Source organism: Puntigrus tetrazona, chromosome 22 (genome assembly GCF_018831695.1).
Source record: "Puntigrus tetrazona isolate hp1 chromosome 22, ASM1883169v1, whole genome shotgun sequence".
NCBI classification, from domain to species: domain Eukaryota; kingdom Metazoa; phylum Chordata; class Actinopteri; order Cypriniformes; family Cyprinidae; genus Puntigrus; species Puntigrus tetrazona.
The window spans coordinates 7,473,719-7,488,746 of record NC_056720.1 but is presented as its reverse complement, the minus strand read 5'-3'; the positions used below and the strand labels follow the sequence as shown (position 1 = coordinate 7,488,746).

At 37.9% G+C, this 15,028-nt stretch overlaps 1 protein-coding gene across 1 annotated transcript in view; it reads right to left on the bottom strand.

Moving 5' to 3' along the window:
- Window positions 1-11,105, bottom strand: part of aox6 (aldehyde oxidase 6) — a 13,378-nt gene extending 2,273 nt beyond the window's left edge. The window contains exons 1-30 of the mRNA XM_043223139.1: window positions 11,005-11,105; window positions 10,461-10,598; window positions 10,164-10,221; window positions 8,901-8,997; window positions 8,657-8,765; window positions 8,237-8,363; window positions 8,097-8,158; window positions 7,601-7,696; window positions 7,284-7,364; window positions 6,907-7,051; window positions 6,689-6,781; window positions 6,380-6,531; window positions 5,739-5,832; window positions 5,497-5,606; window positions 5,244-5,428; window positions 4,634-4,796; window positions 4,378-4,467; window positions 3,933-4,102; window positions 3,192-3,318; window positions 2,989-3,111; window positions 2,813-2,909; window positions 2,619-2,743; window positions 2,352-2,485; window positions 2,155-2,242; window positions 1,951-2,037; window positions 1,657-1,848; window positions 1,049-1,276; window positions 857-952; window positions 651-779; window positions 394-491 (exon numbers count right to left, since the gene is read on the bottom strand). Of these exons, the coding sequence (XP_043079074.1) occupies window positions 394-491; window positions 651-779; window positions 857-952; window positions 1,049-1,276; window positions 1,657-1,848; window positions 1,951-2,037; window positions 2,155-2,242; window positions 2,352-2,485; window positions 2,619-2,743; window positions 2,813-2,909; window positions 2,989-3,111; window positions 3,192-3,318; window positions 3,933-4,102; window positions 4,378-4,467; window positions 4,634-4,796; window positions 5,244-5,428; window positions 5,497-5,606; window positions 5,739-5,832; window positions 6,380-6,531; window positions 6,689-6,781; window positions 6,907-7,051; window positions 7,284-7,364; window positions 7,601-7,696; window positions 8,097-8,158; window positions 8,237-8,363; window positions 8,657-8,765; window positions 8,901-8,997; window positions 10,164-10,221; window positions 10,461-10,514 (3,410 nt within the window). The 5' untranslated portion in view covers window positions 10,515-10,598; window positions 11,005-11,105. The remainder of the gene's footprint in view (window positions 1-393; window positions 492-650; window positions 780-856; window positions 953-1,048; window positions 1,277-1,656; window positions 1,849-1,950; window positions 2,038-2,154; window positions 2,243-2,351; window positions 2,486-2,618; window positions 2,744-2,812; window positions 2,910-2,988; window positions 3,112-3,191; window positions 3,319-3,932; window positions 4,103-4,377; window positions 4,468-4,633; window positions 4,797-5,243; window positions 5,429-5,496; window positions 5,607-5,738; window positions 5,833-6,379; window positions 6,532-6,688; window positions 6,782-6,906; window positions 7,052-7,283; window positions 7,365-7,600; window positions 7,697-8,096; window positions 8,159-8,236; window positions 8,364-8,656; window positions 8,766-8,900; window positions 8,998-10,163; window positions 10,222-10,460; window positions 10,599-11,004) is intronic.
- Between the last annotated feature and the right edge of the window lie 3,923 nt (window positions 11,106-15,028).

The window sequence follows — 15,028 nt, the reverse complement described above, 5'->3', positions numbered from 1 at the left end:
CATTATAATTTTAAAACTAAAAATATTTTTGTTATAAAAACCCACTGATCTGCTTCAGAGGACACTTTATAACCCCCTGAAGGTGTAAAGGTTAGTTTAGCAAGCTTGGAAGAGCCAGGACAAATGTTTTAAAAACCCAGACTGTTTGTATGAAGTAAAATATGGGTTAATTTTAATTTTCAGGTGAACTATTCCTTTAATTTTGTGTAAAGCTAATGATATTGCTTCTTAATTGTTCATATGAAACAAATAACATTCAAATGTTTCACAATTCTATTAAACATGCCTGATACTATGAGATGAAGTCAGAGCTATGTGTGCTCTCCATACAAGACATTGTAGCATCAATGACTGTACCCATCTACCATTTATATATTGCATCAAAAAATGGACATTTTTATAGTTTGTCCACTTACCCAGTTCTGCCATGTTCCTTTAGGATTCTTCTTTCTGATTGGTTCTAGTCTGTTGTACAGTATTTGGCAGGCATCCTGCAAAAAGATTTCAACAATTCAAAAACAGATATTAAAGCATTAAAAGGTTTTATAGTACACTTTATGATTTCTTCAAATGTGCCTCCTCCAGACAAAAGAAATAAATCCTTCAAAATCATCAAATCATGCTGTCCAGACTGTTTTGGTGTTCGATACCTTCACAGCCATTCCGTTAGCGTCAGTACCAAAAGAGGCAGCAGATGGGCAGGTATTCGGGACGCATTGTGTGCTGGTCTCAGAGATGTGGATCGAAGAAGCAGGAATGTTCAGCTCTCGACTCGCCACCTTTCATAAAACAGCTGAGATCAGCCCCTGAACTATGAAATAGTTACAATTACATACAGAAAAGCTGGAAGTGGTACCTGCTGGACTTTAGTGTGTATGCCTTGGCCCATTTCAGTCCCGCCGTGGCTCACTAGCACAGTCCCATCCTTATAAATATGCACGAGAGCGGCTGCCTTTGTTTAAAACCAAAGGAAAACACCAACAGATCATTTGGAGTTCATTTAAAAACATTTAAAAGACTCCGAGGCATGTTTTAGGGAGAATATAACCTGGTTGAGGAAGCCCTCAGCAAACCCAATGCCATATTTGATTGGCACAATGGCGATTCCTCTCTTTTTGAACTGGTTCTGCCGGTTAAAGAGATCGATAGCCTGCCGCCGCTGCCTGAATTCAGCTTTTTCAATACACTCGTTCCAGCAGCGGACGAGATTCTCCGGGTCAAACTCCATCTTGTAGTGCGTGAGGGAGACTTCTTTATACATGTTTATCTCCCTGATCTGCAATAATAAAACAGAACGAAGCACAAATAATGAGAGATGAAAATCAAAAAGTAGATCACTTTTTATATCAGCAAAGGAATAAATAAACAAATGAATACATAAATGAACTGTTATATCAATATTAAGTGATATTTGTATAATGATCAATATTAATAATAAATCAACAAACTAACAAAAATAAATTATAATAATATTTATGCACTGCCATATTGAGTTCAATCAATGCACAAATAAATATACACTACAATATTATTACATATCAGCATTAGAGGCTATTTTTATATTAATCAATCAATCATATATTTTTTGCCATTTCAGAAAAGAAATTAGTGAATTTATTTATTTATTTTCATAATTTATGTGACTGTGACACCGACCTCTTCGGGCAGACGGCCGAGTTTGAGTGCAACATCATCGATCATACTCTCAATGACCAGCATGCACTGGGGCACACCGAACCCTCTGAATGCGGTGTTGGAGGGCAGGTTGGTTTTGCAGGCTGCAGATCGTCCACGCAGGTTTGTAATGTTATAGGCGTTATCGAGATGCAGGAGGATCTTCTCTGCCACCTAGAAAAGTGAAATATATATACAGTTGTCTACACTGACTAAAGCAGGACAAGTATCTTCCCCTTGTAAGCCACTATTTTGATCATCGGCAAGTCATCTCACCAGCACGGATTCATCTGCTGTATTTCCAGCGTTGGCATAATACTGGAAATCAGCTGCTGTTATCCTCCCATTTTTCATAAAGCCTACCTGTTGAAGTAAAACCAAATTAATTAAATAAATACAGATTACACATACATATACATATGAATATGCATATGTACATGTCAGTGTTTATTAGATTAAGAATTTCAAAAAAGCACCAGCCTTATATTTTCCCCACACTGGGTGGCGTGCTCCAGTTATGAGCATGTCCTCTCCTCTTTCTAAAACACATCGTACTGGCCGTCCAGTTCTGAACAGAAAGAGTAAGGAAGTTATACACTTGCCAAACTTCTGCATAATAAAAATATTAATACGGTAAATACAAACTTAAATAATTAGATATTAAATATTCAACTCGCTTCCAAGCAGCGACAGCAGTGATGGAGGCCAAAATGGCGGTTTTGGTGACTTTCCCTCCGAAGGCTCCGCCCACTCGCTTCACGTGACAAAAAACGCGATTAGACGGGATTCCTAGCGTCTCAGCTACTGACTCCTAGAATAGATAAGAAAAAAATCCTTCTTGTACACGTTTATCTCCCTGATCTATAAAAAATTTAATTGAATTAAAATAAAATAAAACATTTTTGTACATGTATTTCATGTAACTGAGCAGATATAAAACATACCTGTGTAAATGTTGGGTGCTGAGTGGACAAATAAACCTTCATCTCCTTCTCTTCCCCAACTGGAACGACCAGAAAACTCTGTGTTTCCAAGTAGAAATGCTCCTGTCCTCCGATCCGAATCTCTCCTATGAAACATGCAGAACCGCGTTATAAAACAAGAATCAGGCAATCGGTAAGGAAGTGTACAATCTTACCTTCATACACTTGTTCAGCGTCTCTCAAACCCTTTTCCACATCTCCTCGCTCAATCATTCTCTTAGGTAGGAAGAAAGACTCTTTCTCGATGGCATCCTGAAAAAAAGATCAAGATCAGTTCTATAAAGAATGGAATATGCTGTTAGGTGAGAACAGCTAGACGATTTCTTCTCACCTCGACTGTGAAGATGCGATCCTGCAGATCTTCATAGCTGATCTTCACCGCTGCCGCCCCACGTTTAGCGTGCGCTTTTGAATCTGCGACCACAGCACAAACCATCTGACCAACACAGGTCACCTGAGGATGCAGAGGAGTCCAAGATTGCACGTTTTGTCACAGAATTTTAGTAAGTAAATAAACATCAGTAAACGTCAGACCTCATCTACAGCAAGCAGTTCTTCGTCATATCCACTGAAGGTTTTGAACTTTTTGCCTGGTATGTCTTTAGCAGTGATCACATCCACCACACCGGGCAGTTTCAGAGCTTCACTGCAGTCAATACGACTGTGACGAGAAGAAAAGTTACTCATTGCGGAGTTCAATTTAAAAGGTTATATTTATGACAAACAATTAATAATTGTATAGTTGTTTGTTATATATAGTTTATTTCTTAATTTATCTGTAACTTTTATATTTTTATATTTTACTTTTATATTTTTATAATTTTAGTACTGTGCACCTAGGGTAACGCAATTTCAATTCTCCATATGCATGTACTGTACATGTGGTAGAATTGACAATAAAACAGACTTGACTTGACTTAATAAATGAATGACGAACTAATTAAGTCTAATAAGCGTTAAAATGAATACCTCAATTATATTGTAATGTAGAACGGCTATAGTTGCTAGTTACATTTTACATCAGTGGTTCATGCTTAACGTTATGAAGCTACGAGAAAGAAAACACTTCATTAAAAGACTTTATTCAACAATTCTGCAACAAGTAAAGTAAATAAAAAGTATTCTCGTAACTTCATAACGCTACATTTGAGTCACACAATGTCTTTCAAACTTTTCTAGGCCTTGACAGTGTTTATTAGTCTGGTTTGAAACGGCATGGGGGTAAATTATTAATGACATTTGGGGTAACCCTTTACGTGTCAGCATGTGTCTTACGTGATCTTGGCGTGTGGTCTGGAGCTTGTTATGATCACGAGGAAAAGTTCACCATCAGTATGTGGTAGATCATCACAGTAAACAGCCTCTCCTGTAGCTTGACTCAGAGCTGTCCGGTGCATCATGGGTCGGCCCACTGGATCTAGAGCCGACTGACCCTCTGAGACATTCTGCACACATAAAACACACACACTACCTGCTTTTTACCTTTTGTTCAGACTTCTTGCATTTCTGCTGGCTTTTAATTAAAAAGACAGAAAAAAGAAAAGAAAGAAAGAAAAGATACAGGCAAGAAAGGATAGATAGAGAACATGGAAACACATTTGGAAATGTGGCAAGCAGGATTTGAACACACATTTCCCATTTGAGCACCATGAGACCATGATCTTGTGCTTTTATAAACAGCTACTATAAAAACACATTTTGAAAGACCATATAGCAATACCTGAAACTCTTGGTAGCCGGGCTGAGTATTTTTAGGAAGAGGTTGAATTGCACTTAGCATCTTTTGGGGTATTTCCCCTTGAGTCACATCCTGTAAACACACACACACACACACACACACACACACACACACACACACACACACACACACACACACACACAGACACACACAGACACACACAGACACACACAGACACACACAAATAATAACCAAACTGAAACTCCATGTGATAACTGTTTCATGAAGTTGTTCATACCTTTCCCTTCAGGTATTGGAGGACGAGCAGGTTGAATTTAAAAAGCAAGCTCAAAGTCAGAGATCTGCGAAAATCCACTTTCCCGCCTGGAGCGGAAGGCCCAAGTTTGATCTCATCAACCAGCGCTCTGTACGCATCACTTAATACTGCCTCCTCCCAAGGCCTTCAATAAAGCAAAACGTCAAAGCACAAAAACAATACAAAGCATTAAGCAACTTAACTCTTATGCCCATCCTCAAGAAAGTGTAAATGAAAAAACAACGTTTGGCACGAATAGGCTATAACTTAATTTTTTACTTCAATCCCAGAAGAGATGCAACTCAAAATCAACTCAAAATCATAAACTATTAAGCAACTTTTACTGTCATCCCAAACGCAATGCAAATGAAAAAAACCCCCACAAAGCTTCACGCAACTTTTACTATCATTCCAATGAAAACAACACACTAAAAGCAACAACAACAAAAAAAAACACTGAGAGGAAGTGCATCTTACACATTTCTTTTTATACATTTTACACAACTTATATTTTATTCCACAAAATATAACTTATATAATCCAATTCTAAAGGAAATGCAACTAAAACAACAAAAGTCCAGTTATGACCTACCTTCCTTCAATCTGTTGACTCGTGTGGTCGGCGCTGAGGATGGTGGCTCCCACTCCACCGTAATAAATACTGATCTCCTTCACTACATTTGAGTTCTCGTTGAACCAAACGCGCATCCCAGCATTCACCGTAGCTAGTGCGTTCTCCTTACGAGGGGCGTGTCGGAAGGCATGGACGATCTCATTCTAGGAAAAATAAATTCATTAAAAAAAACCACTTCAAACACTGAAACTATCTGACGATTATTACTTGCCGGTCTTGTAGCTGGAATGAAAACGGACAACGCTATCTCGTCTGGCTTTAGAATTGTCTTTGCAAATCCAAGGAAAAAATCTTTATCGATGGGCACCCTCCTTCGTCCGTCTGTAATGGAAAACATGCTTGAAATATGTAACAGCATTCATTATTAATGCAAATCTCAAGTAGCTTAAGATGTGCAACATTTTCAATGTAATCTAGAACGGATTAAAATATTTTAAATTCTAGTTGAATCACCTTTAGAAAGTGCCACTAGAGTGCATCTCCCAGCAGCTAAGACGGGGGTCAAGTCAGAGTTTGGATATGCACTTGCAATATTGCCACCCAGTGTCTACATATGTAAAAAAAAAAAAAAAAAAAATAATAATAATAATAAAATGATAAAACTGTAATATAATTAATTTTTAATGCAATTTTTTGTTTTACCTTAATTTGGGAACGCGTTAAAATATTTTATAGAAATATATTTATTTTGCATATAACTAAAACATAACTCTTCAGTAGTGCTATCAAACTATAAATTGCATTCAAAAGAAACATTTCTGTCGATATAATAAATGTACAGTATTTGTTATATAAATACACACACACAGTATATAGTTTTAAACGTTTACATTTATATTACTATATTACAATATTTTATGATATATAGAAAAATATGTGTTATATATATATATATATATATATATATATATATATAAACCCACACATAGAGTGTGTGTGTGTGTGTGTGTGTGTGTGTGTGTGTGTGTGTGTGTGTTTTCACTAAACTCACTGCTGTGCATTCTGGGATTCTTGGCAAAGTATGCAAGCAATGGCACTGCAGAGTGAGTGAATTTGTGAGAGTAGCATAAGTGATGTTTTCTGTTTATACTTACAGCCACGTTTCGTATCTGTTGTCCGCCCACAAGATTTATCTGCTGCAGCAGAGCCCGAAACATGTGTGTGTCCTCCAGCGGGAAATCTTTTATACTTCTTTCCAACACACTCTTCAGAACAGACATACTGCATCCTGCTCCGACACACACACCTACACATACAAACCATCCATTAACGCTTCCGGCAAAATATCAGTAACTTAACCTTAAAATTGGCCATTTTCATCTTATGATTTAATAATTTATATATATATATATATATATATATATATATATATATATATATATATATATAATATATACACATACCCTCTGATTTCTGAGTAACTTTAAACAGTTCTGGCACACGTGTTGGTGATATTATGACAGGATGAAAGACACCCTTGAACTTCATATCTAGACCTGTAAAATAAAATAATTGATCCCACATTTGCTAAAGGAGGTAAAATGTTAAACAACAATCATTTGTGGTTTATAATGTTGAGTTATGATTTTATACGCTTTGGCATAATTTGCCCATACTCAACCTATGTTGGTGTTGCCCATGACAAGAGGGGCTTGTGGGTAATCTGCCTTCAGCTGGAGCAGCTCATCTAGAGATCCAGGGCTGATCCAGGTCATTCTTTCCCCACAAAACCTCTGAGTGGTTTGGTCCTTGACCTCTGCCAATCTCTAACACCAAAAAGCAGAATAGATCATGCTTACACACATATTCAAAATGTTGTTCAGTTGATAACGCAGCATTTGAACTTTTCACACGCAGCTTATCGAAGCCTTGAATGCAATAACGAGCTAGAAGTTAATGCTGACCTTGTTAGACCCTGCTTAAACATTAAACTTCATTTAAAATCTCGAGGTCATCATTACATAGCTTACTTTACAATAAAGCCAAATAAAGACCAACCATGAGCTCAGGAGGGAAGATCAGATCCTGGCTTGGGTCGAGGGGAAGCAGGTCATCTTTACTAAAAAGTTCAGGTTGATCCTAATAAATACAAAAAAAAGTGTTTACTAATTAAATACTAATATGTCCTAACCCATTTCTTGCCGTACTATAAAACTAACAACACTATACAATTATTAACAAAATTACTTATTGCTTGGTTATATTTTATGTAAGGACATTGGCCAGTGTGTTTTTACTGCAACTAAAAGTCAAAGTGCAGCAGTACAATAAAATACCGCAAAGGCTTGTGCAATATTCAAGATAAAAATACTCACTTTCTCCGTGACCTCCACAGATCCGTTTTCATTTCCATTTCCATTTCCATTTGCCATATAGCAAGCCGAGCCATTTAACTGGCAACAGCTTTCACTCTGTAAAAAAAAAAACAAACAAATGGAAGATACTTTTCTGGTTAATAAACAGGAGAAAAAAAGAAAAAAAACAGCAAACACACAAATGTCAGATATACATCAGGCCTGAATGTCACGTTGCAAAAGTCAGACTTTAATTCCCAGAATGCTAAATGTCAAGCAAGAACTACGTTGTTTAAAAAAAATTAATAAATAGAAAAACATTGTATCAAAATACGTGGAGTCATAATGCGTTGCTTTCAGATAAATCGAGAATATTAGACACGGTCTGAAACGGGAACGGTTGGACAGCTCGGAGCAAATCCATTAAGGATCTGCAATGTTGTGGCAAATGAACGCCACGTGATTCTTCATCTAAAGTGAATCAAATGAAAGATGAATACTGAAAACTGCTGTTCACCTCACAGAAGGTCCTGTAGCCGTCAACGATGGGTCGGTACCCAGTGCATCTGCATAAATTACCTGCAGTGGTAACAACATGACTTTGATCAGTCATGAATGTGTTTTCTGTGTATTTAAGATGGTGTTTAGGGCACGTACCTGCGAGACCCTCGGTCACGTCCTCCAGGGTGGGCTGAGGGTTGTTTCTCAGTAATGTGTACATGGACATCACCATCCCAGGAGTGCAAAACCCACACTGAGACCCGTGAGCCTTTGCTATACGCTCCTGATGAAGCAAAACATTCTGTCAATGATGCATAAAAGTGTCCGGAATATTATCATACTAAATGTACATGACATTTACTAATATGACACATATTATCATTGTTATAATACATGTAATCATTTTAATTTTAGAGAAATGAAATGATCAGATCTTTTAATCTCATAATCTGGAGTGTAGTGTAACCTACTGTATATCAAAAAAATTGACAGTAATCTTAATCTGAATTAAATGTGATTAGATTATAATAATCAGGACTGGGATAATATAGATTGAATATAGAGTGAATCTGTTACCTGGACTGGGTGTAATTTGGTTTTGGTGCTTCCGATGCCTTCAACGGTCGTCACAGCGGCTCCGTGAAGTTGGCACACAGGAAGCAGACAGGCATTGACCGACCAATGACTGACCAGGAAACAAACAAGCACTTAATACAGGCTGGTATCAGATTCGCTTAATAAAAACTAAAATGTAATTGTGTGTGTTCAGAGAAAAGTATAAATAAGATGAAAGGAGAGAGAGAGAGAGTGAATGAAATACTTGATGCTCTTGGTCTGAGGGTCGTATCTGGACACCATGACGGTGCAGGCTCCACATCCCCCTCCACCACAGCCGTACTTAGTGCCTGTCAACCGCACTACAGAGAGAGAGAGACAGAGAGAGAGAGAGAGAGACAGAGAGAGAGAGACAGAGAGAGACAGAGAGAGAGAGAGAGAGAGAGAGAGAGAGAGAGAGAGAGAGAGAGAGAGAGAGAGACAGAGAGAGAGACAGAGAGAGAGACAGAGAGAGAGAGAGAGAGAGAGAGACAGAGAGAGAGAGAGAGAGAGAGAGAGAGAGAGAGAGAGAGAGAGAGAGAGAGAGAGAGAGAGAGAGAGAGAGAGAGAGAGAGAGAGAGAGAGAGAGAGAGAGAGAGAGAGAGAGAGAGAGAGAGAGAGAGAGAGAGAGAGAGAGAGAGAGAGACAGAGAGAGAGAGAGAGAGACAGAGAGAGAGAGACAGAGAGAGAGAGAGAGAGAGAGAGAGAGAGAGAGAGAGAGAGAGAGAGAGAGAGAGAGAGAGAGAGAGAGAGAGAGAGAGAGAGAGACAGACAGAGAGACAGAGAGAGAGAGAGAGAGAGAGAGAGAGAGAGAGAGAGAGAGAGACAGAGAGAGAGAGACAGAGAGAGAGAGAGAGAGAGAGAGAGAGAGAGAGAGAGAGACAGAGAGAGACAGAGAGAGAGAGAGAGAGAGAGAGAGAGACAGAGAGAGAGAGAGAGAGAGAGAGAGAGAGAGAGAGAGAGAGAGAGAGAGAGACAGAGAGAGAGAGAGAGAGAGAGAGAGAGAGAGAGAGAGAGAGACAGAGAGAGACAGAGAGATTCTTAGCTCATTAAGACCTCCTTGAACTCAGAGGAGTGTGTCAGATAAGGGAGACATACAAAATGAAGGTGAAATTCAGCATATATCATTTAAAAATAAAAAACAAAACAGTTGAGTAACCTTTTATAATAAGATACCCTATTACGTCATATAAATAAAATTAATGCATAACATAACAATATCTAACAATACACATAATAATAGAAAGATAACCAACAGCAGAAACACAAAGCCAAAAGTTCTGCAGCAAATCTTTTATTTTATTGATAATCAAAATAATATTTTGGGATACTGGACGAGCTGTAAGCTTTAGTCATAAAAAATAAATAAAATAAATACAACTACATGCGATGCATCACATGCATATGAAAGTTTAACTTTTTGTCATACACCTCCATCAATCATTTACAGTAATTTGAATATTTATTTAACGTGTAAAAAACAGCCTACATTTCTTCCTCAGGTAAGACAGCAGCATAGTCTCGGGGTCCGGGTTGTTCTCCATTATCTGTCAATAATAAGTAGAATCATGCAACATACTTTCAGCTTATGCAGTTTTTTTTTTTTTTTTAAATATTACGATCGCTGTCTCTTTTCAAATTGCATTCAACGCCATTCTCTGATTAACTTGCTCTATGCATGTACCTTGACGAGTTTACAAACACACGAACATTCACAGCAAACACACGACAGGGCCACTATACCTGTAAAGTTACAAACAATTCGTGCAGATCATAAGCAGCCTACCTTTTTCCCGTTGACATAGAAAACCAAGCCATCGTTCCCGGTTTGTTGAGCCATATTCTCAAAGTTATGCGCGACACGAAACTGAATCCGCAGACTGGATCGTCTCTGGGATCGCCACCAAAACTGAGGAAAAGTGTCCTGCAAAAAAAAGTACTCGTTCTGCGAAAAGTAGAAAAGACCAACTAGAGGTCGCTAAAGGCGGGGCTTATCTGACTGGAAGCGTTCAAGCTATCAGTAGTTGGTAAGTAGCTACAGTTGTTTTAAATATTAAGTTCCATGTTTAAACATTTCATCGCAATCTAACGCTAGCGATGTGTTTCGGTGCGCAATCTGTTACTTTTCTCAGCGCTGAGCGACTGATCCAGTAACAGCAGTGTGCGATTACTAAAGGCTATTTTAAACAAACCTTTTATGAAGAATAGTTACAATACTCGTTCAAGTACCAGTTCGATCAGCCGATTAATTTTTTGTTTAATTAAAATATTTAATATGACGCCTTCTAGAACAAAGAGTCAGGTTTTAGTCAAGTTTGAATGTTACTCACCGAGCTTCGTTTATCACTTTTGCTTGGTTCTCTGCCCTTTAATGTATCGTTTGTCTTGTCAGCCTGCAGTTTTGTACTTTTATTTATGCAGGACTTTTATTTCCCACAAGATGGCGCCAGAGGAAAAACGTAACTTTTAAACCGGACCATAAGATGGCGCCAGACGCCATTGCGTAATTAACGCACGTGACCACAAGATGGCGGTAGAAGCAAGACTGATAAAAAAAAAACCCAAACCAAGCTCTACAGAAAGTTATAGAATCATCCCTAACACAAAGACAAATGTGTAATTTTTTTGCACATAGTCTCCACGTGTTAAGTTAAAAGAAACGACACATTTTAAACTACGAAAACGTAGGCTGTTTACAAGAGTTTCTCCTCAAGACTACAGACAAATGTATTTTCGGCTGTTAATGAGCCGAAGAACGTCAATAAATTGTGTGTGCCCACTGTCTCTGTTTTCTGTAGCTGTTGAAATAAACGCACACATACACACACACACACACACACACACACACACATACACACACACACACACACACAGCGAGAACCCTGCTGCTACCCCCTGTGAAGTGTGATCAGGGAACCCCTACGGAGATTACCACAAGTTAATACCCTACACAGTCAGAAATCTCTCCCTACAGGCGTTTGGCATTAGCTAACACAAATACAAAACGCGCACACGCAGTCACGCGTGAGAGATCACACTCAGAAAACAAACGTGTCGATAAACTCAACTGATCATGCAGTTTTTAACAACGTATCTTTAAAATAATACATTTAAACATGTAATTTATTCTTCTGATCAAAGTTGAATATTCAGAATCATTTATGAAACGTCTTCGATGTCAGAAATAAATATGCTGTTTTGTGAAAACTGTGATACGTTTGGTTTTTTCTCTTCCCAGGATTCTTTGATGAATAGAAACCTCAAAAGCATTTATTTGAAATAGAAATATTTAGTAACGTAAATGTCTGAACTGTCTATTAATTTCTTTCAATAATACGTTTAGCTGTTCATGAAGCATGAATCCAAATGTGTTAATGAGTACTTCAGCAAGTGACATTTGAGGGACGGTGGCAAAGGTTGAGCTACACTCAAGGATACACATTGCTAATCATGGTAATGGAATGTGTGCTTTCATTTGACATGACCAAGAGTCTTCGATTTCTAGACAATCATGGCTAATGACTCACTTCAGCAACTTTAATGCTGCGTTCCAGGCAACCCGTAACCCATGTTTTTTCAAGCTTCTACCCATGAAAGTGCACTGGAAAGGCAGTCAAACTCGTGACTTCTCAGTTCCAAGCTCTGGCGTTGAATATCCCACAAAACGACAATGGCAGCCCCTAAGGATGCGATGTTTATGCAAGCGTTAAACTAAATTAAAAGGTGTAACAGCTTCTCTTGCCTTATGTGGCATTTTTCCTCCGTTTCCTGGAAGGAAAGTACCTTTTGGCGATAGAAATGATTGTAAACGAGCATAAGCTGTGTACGGTCCGCTGGTTTGTTTACATCTAACTACCACTCAGGCAGTTTAGCATACCTTGCCTGGAACGCTACAAAGTCGTGAATAGTGGTTTAAAGTCGTGACTTACGAGCTCAAAAGCCTATCTGGAACGCAGCATTACTTTTACTAGCTCTGAGCTTTACGCACGGCACTACAACATCTAGCTAGCCTTGCTAAAATATGAATCATTGTCACAAGTAGCAATTACACTGTTCGCAAACATGGCATTAGCAGGTTTTCAAAGTAGAATATCAAGCTAAGTAGCAGCCTAGCATGACAGAGCTGTTTTGAAAAGCCATACAGAATCAATTCAGCGCACAGAGCAGCTGTTAAACAAGAATGTCCATTACACATACTGTAGCTATTTTGGAAATCTTCAAAAAGGTGCCATATTTGTGTCCATACATCTGATTAGAATCTTTAAAAGAACAGATTCAGACACATTCATTTCATAATCTTCACCAAAACCTCTGCTGAAACGTTTAGCAACCTATGTAGCTAACCAAAAAATAACAAGCTAGCTACTTTTTTTGTTGTTTTTTAACTCTGCCAATTTATTCGCTTAGCATGTTATGCACGGAGATTCTGAATACTTGGAAAAAGCTAGCATTTCCATCATTCGAATCTGCCATCTTTGCTAATGGCAACAGAACTTTTTTAAACCAATCACATAAAAATACTGAGTGTTTGATCCTTCTTAATCCATCTTAACATCAATGAACGATTGATGGAATCATGCTCTAGTAAAACATCTACTCTTCTTATAATAAAAGTGAATACTTATTTTGTATGTAAACTCAACCCTGTTAAAAAAAACACTATTATAAAGCACTATGAATACCATATAAATACCATTATGAACCATTAACATTTTCAATTAAAACCATTTCAGAATTCCTTTTTGTAGTGTGTTTTGGGCATTTTCCAATAGTATTAAATGTCCTACCAGTAGAATCCATCAAATAGTAGTAATAAACCTTGATGTGTTTATCTGTGTGCTAAACTGTATTTTTCCTCTTATTTCTATTGCTTTTCTACATCCCATCCCCCCTTATGAACAAAAAAGACACATCTGCTTTCCATCACACCTTTACAGCCATGACTCGCTCTGTTGTATTCCTTTCATCTCTATCCAGTTTCTTCACTCACTATCTTGCTTACCTTTTGCTCTTTACTCCTCGTATTTTCTGTGCTCTTTTTCTGCTTTTCGTGTGACCAGTCCGTTTTGTAATTAGCGCCTTGGATCGGTTAACTGTGTTTAATTACTGTGTGTGTGTGTGTGTGTGTGTGTGTGTGTTTAGTCAAGCCTTATAATCACAAACTAAAGCAGTGGAGATGCTGACAGAAGCAAACTACTGTTCGGCTAGTCACAGTCTAGCACAGGACCTTTGTGAACACAGTTGCTGTGTATTTAGTCGATATAAAATGTAGTTTGGTCACATGACATTTTAGGGCGGAATATTCTACTGTCATCCATTGTTTAGCCATTCAGGTAGTTCTGCTCCAAAAATCGCATGTTTGGTTGAACCATGGTTACTCAAATTCGTTTGGTGCTGCTTGTTGTGTATAAATTGCCTTTTTGACTTTAGTTATCTACTTTTCACCACATTTAGGACCACATGATTTAGTCCGTTATTATCTGAGATACAGCTGCCTATTAGTCATAGTCAAATAAAGAGAAACGGCTGATCAATTCGACATGCAGGCGATTTGCTCTGCCAAAAAAGTGTTGTGTAAAATAGACTCATAAAGACAATGCAAGCACATCCATGCACACACACTACTACTATTAGAGTTGTATAAAATAAATAAATAAATATGTGCACAATTTTTACAATGATATTATACAGTTAAATTACACAGCTTATACAAGTTTTAGATGTTCTAATGTTATGTTAAATGAAATTACGAATGCTAAGGGGTAAAAATAATATTTTGTATACTTGGAAACAGTAAAAAAGTTTGTGTGATGCTACCTCCAGATCAGCAGGAGGCAGTATGGAGTTCAAAATATTTAGTATAGTAAAATTATGCTAGTTTTTAAGAATGGTTTACACCATTGCTATGGGGTTTAGCGCATTGCTAAAATTGCATTTTTAGCATGTTCTGGGTATTTGCTCAGCTCATGTGGCGTTTTTGCCATTTTATCACATACCAGGTGAAAATTGTATGTGCTATCATTAGTAATAGCAAGCCTCTCCGCTAAAACTTGTATTGTTTCTTTATCGTATCTTTATAGCATAAATGTTGCTGACAAGTCAAATCTAAGTTCAATATGTAATTTTAAGAGTTTGTTCAGATCACTAATGCAAGTATTAGCTATACGCTTACTTTAGACACATATAGACGCCCCATTGTATCGCTCCATGCTTGTATATGCGAGCCGTTGAGACTTTGTGTGCAGGATTGTGGCATCTTTTAATATATTCATTGATTACTATGGTGAATGACGTCAGGTCCGTCCACTACAGTATGGCGGACGGCTTCACTATGCTAAACTTAGCAAACACCAA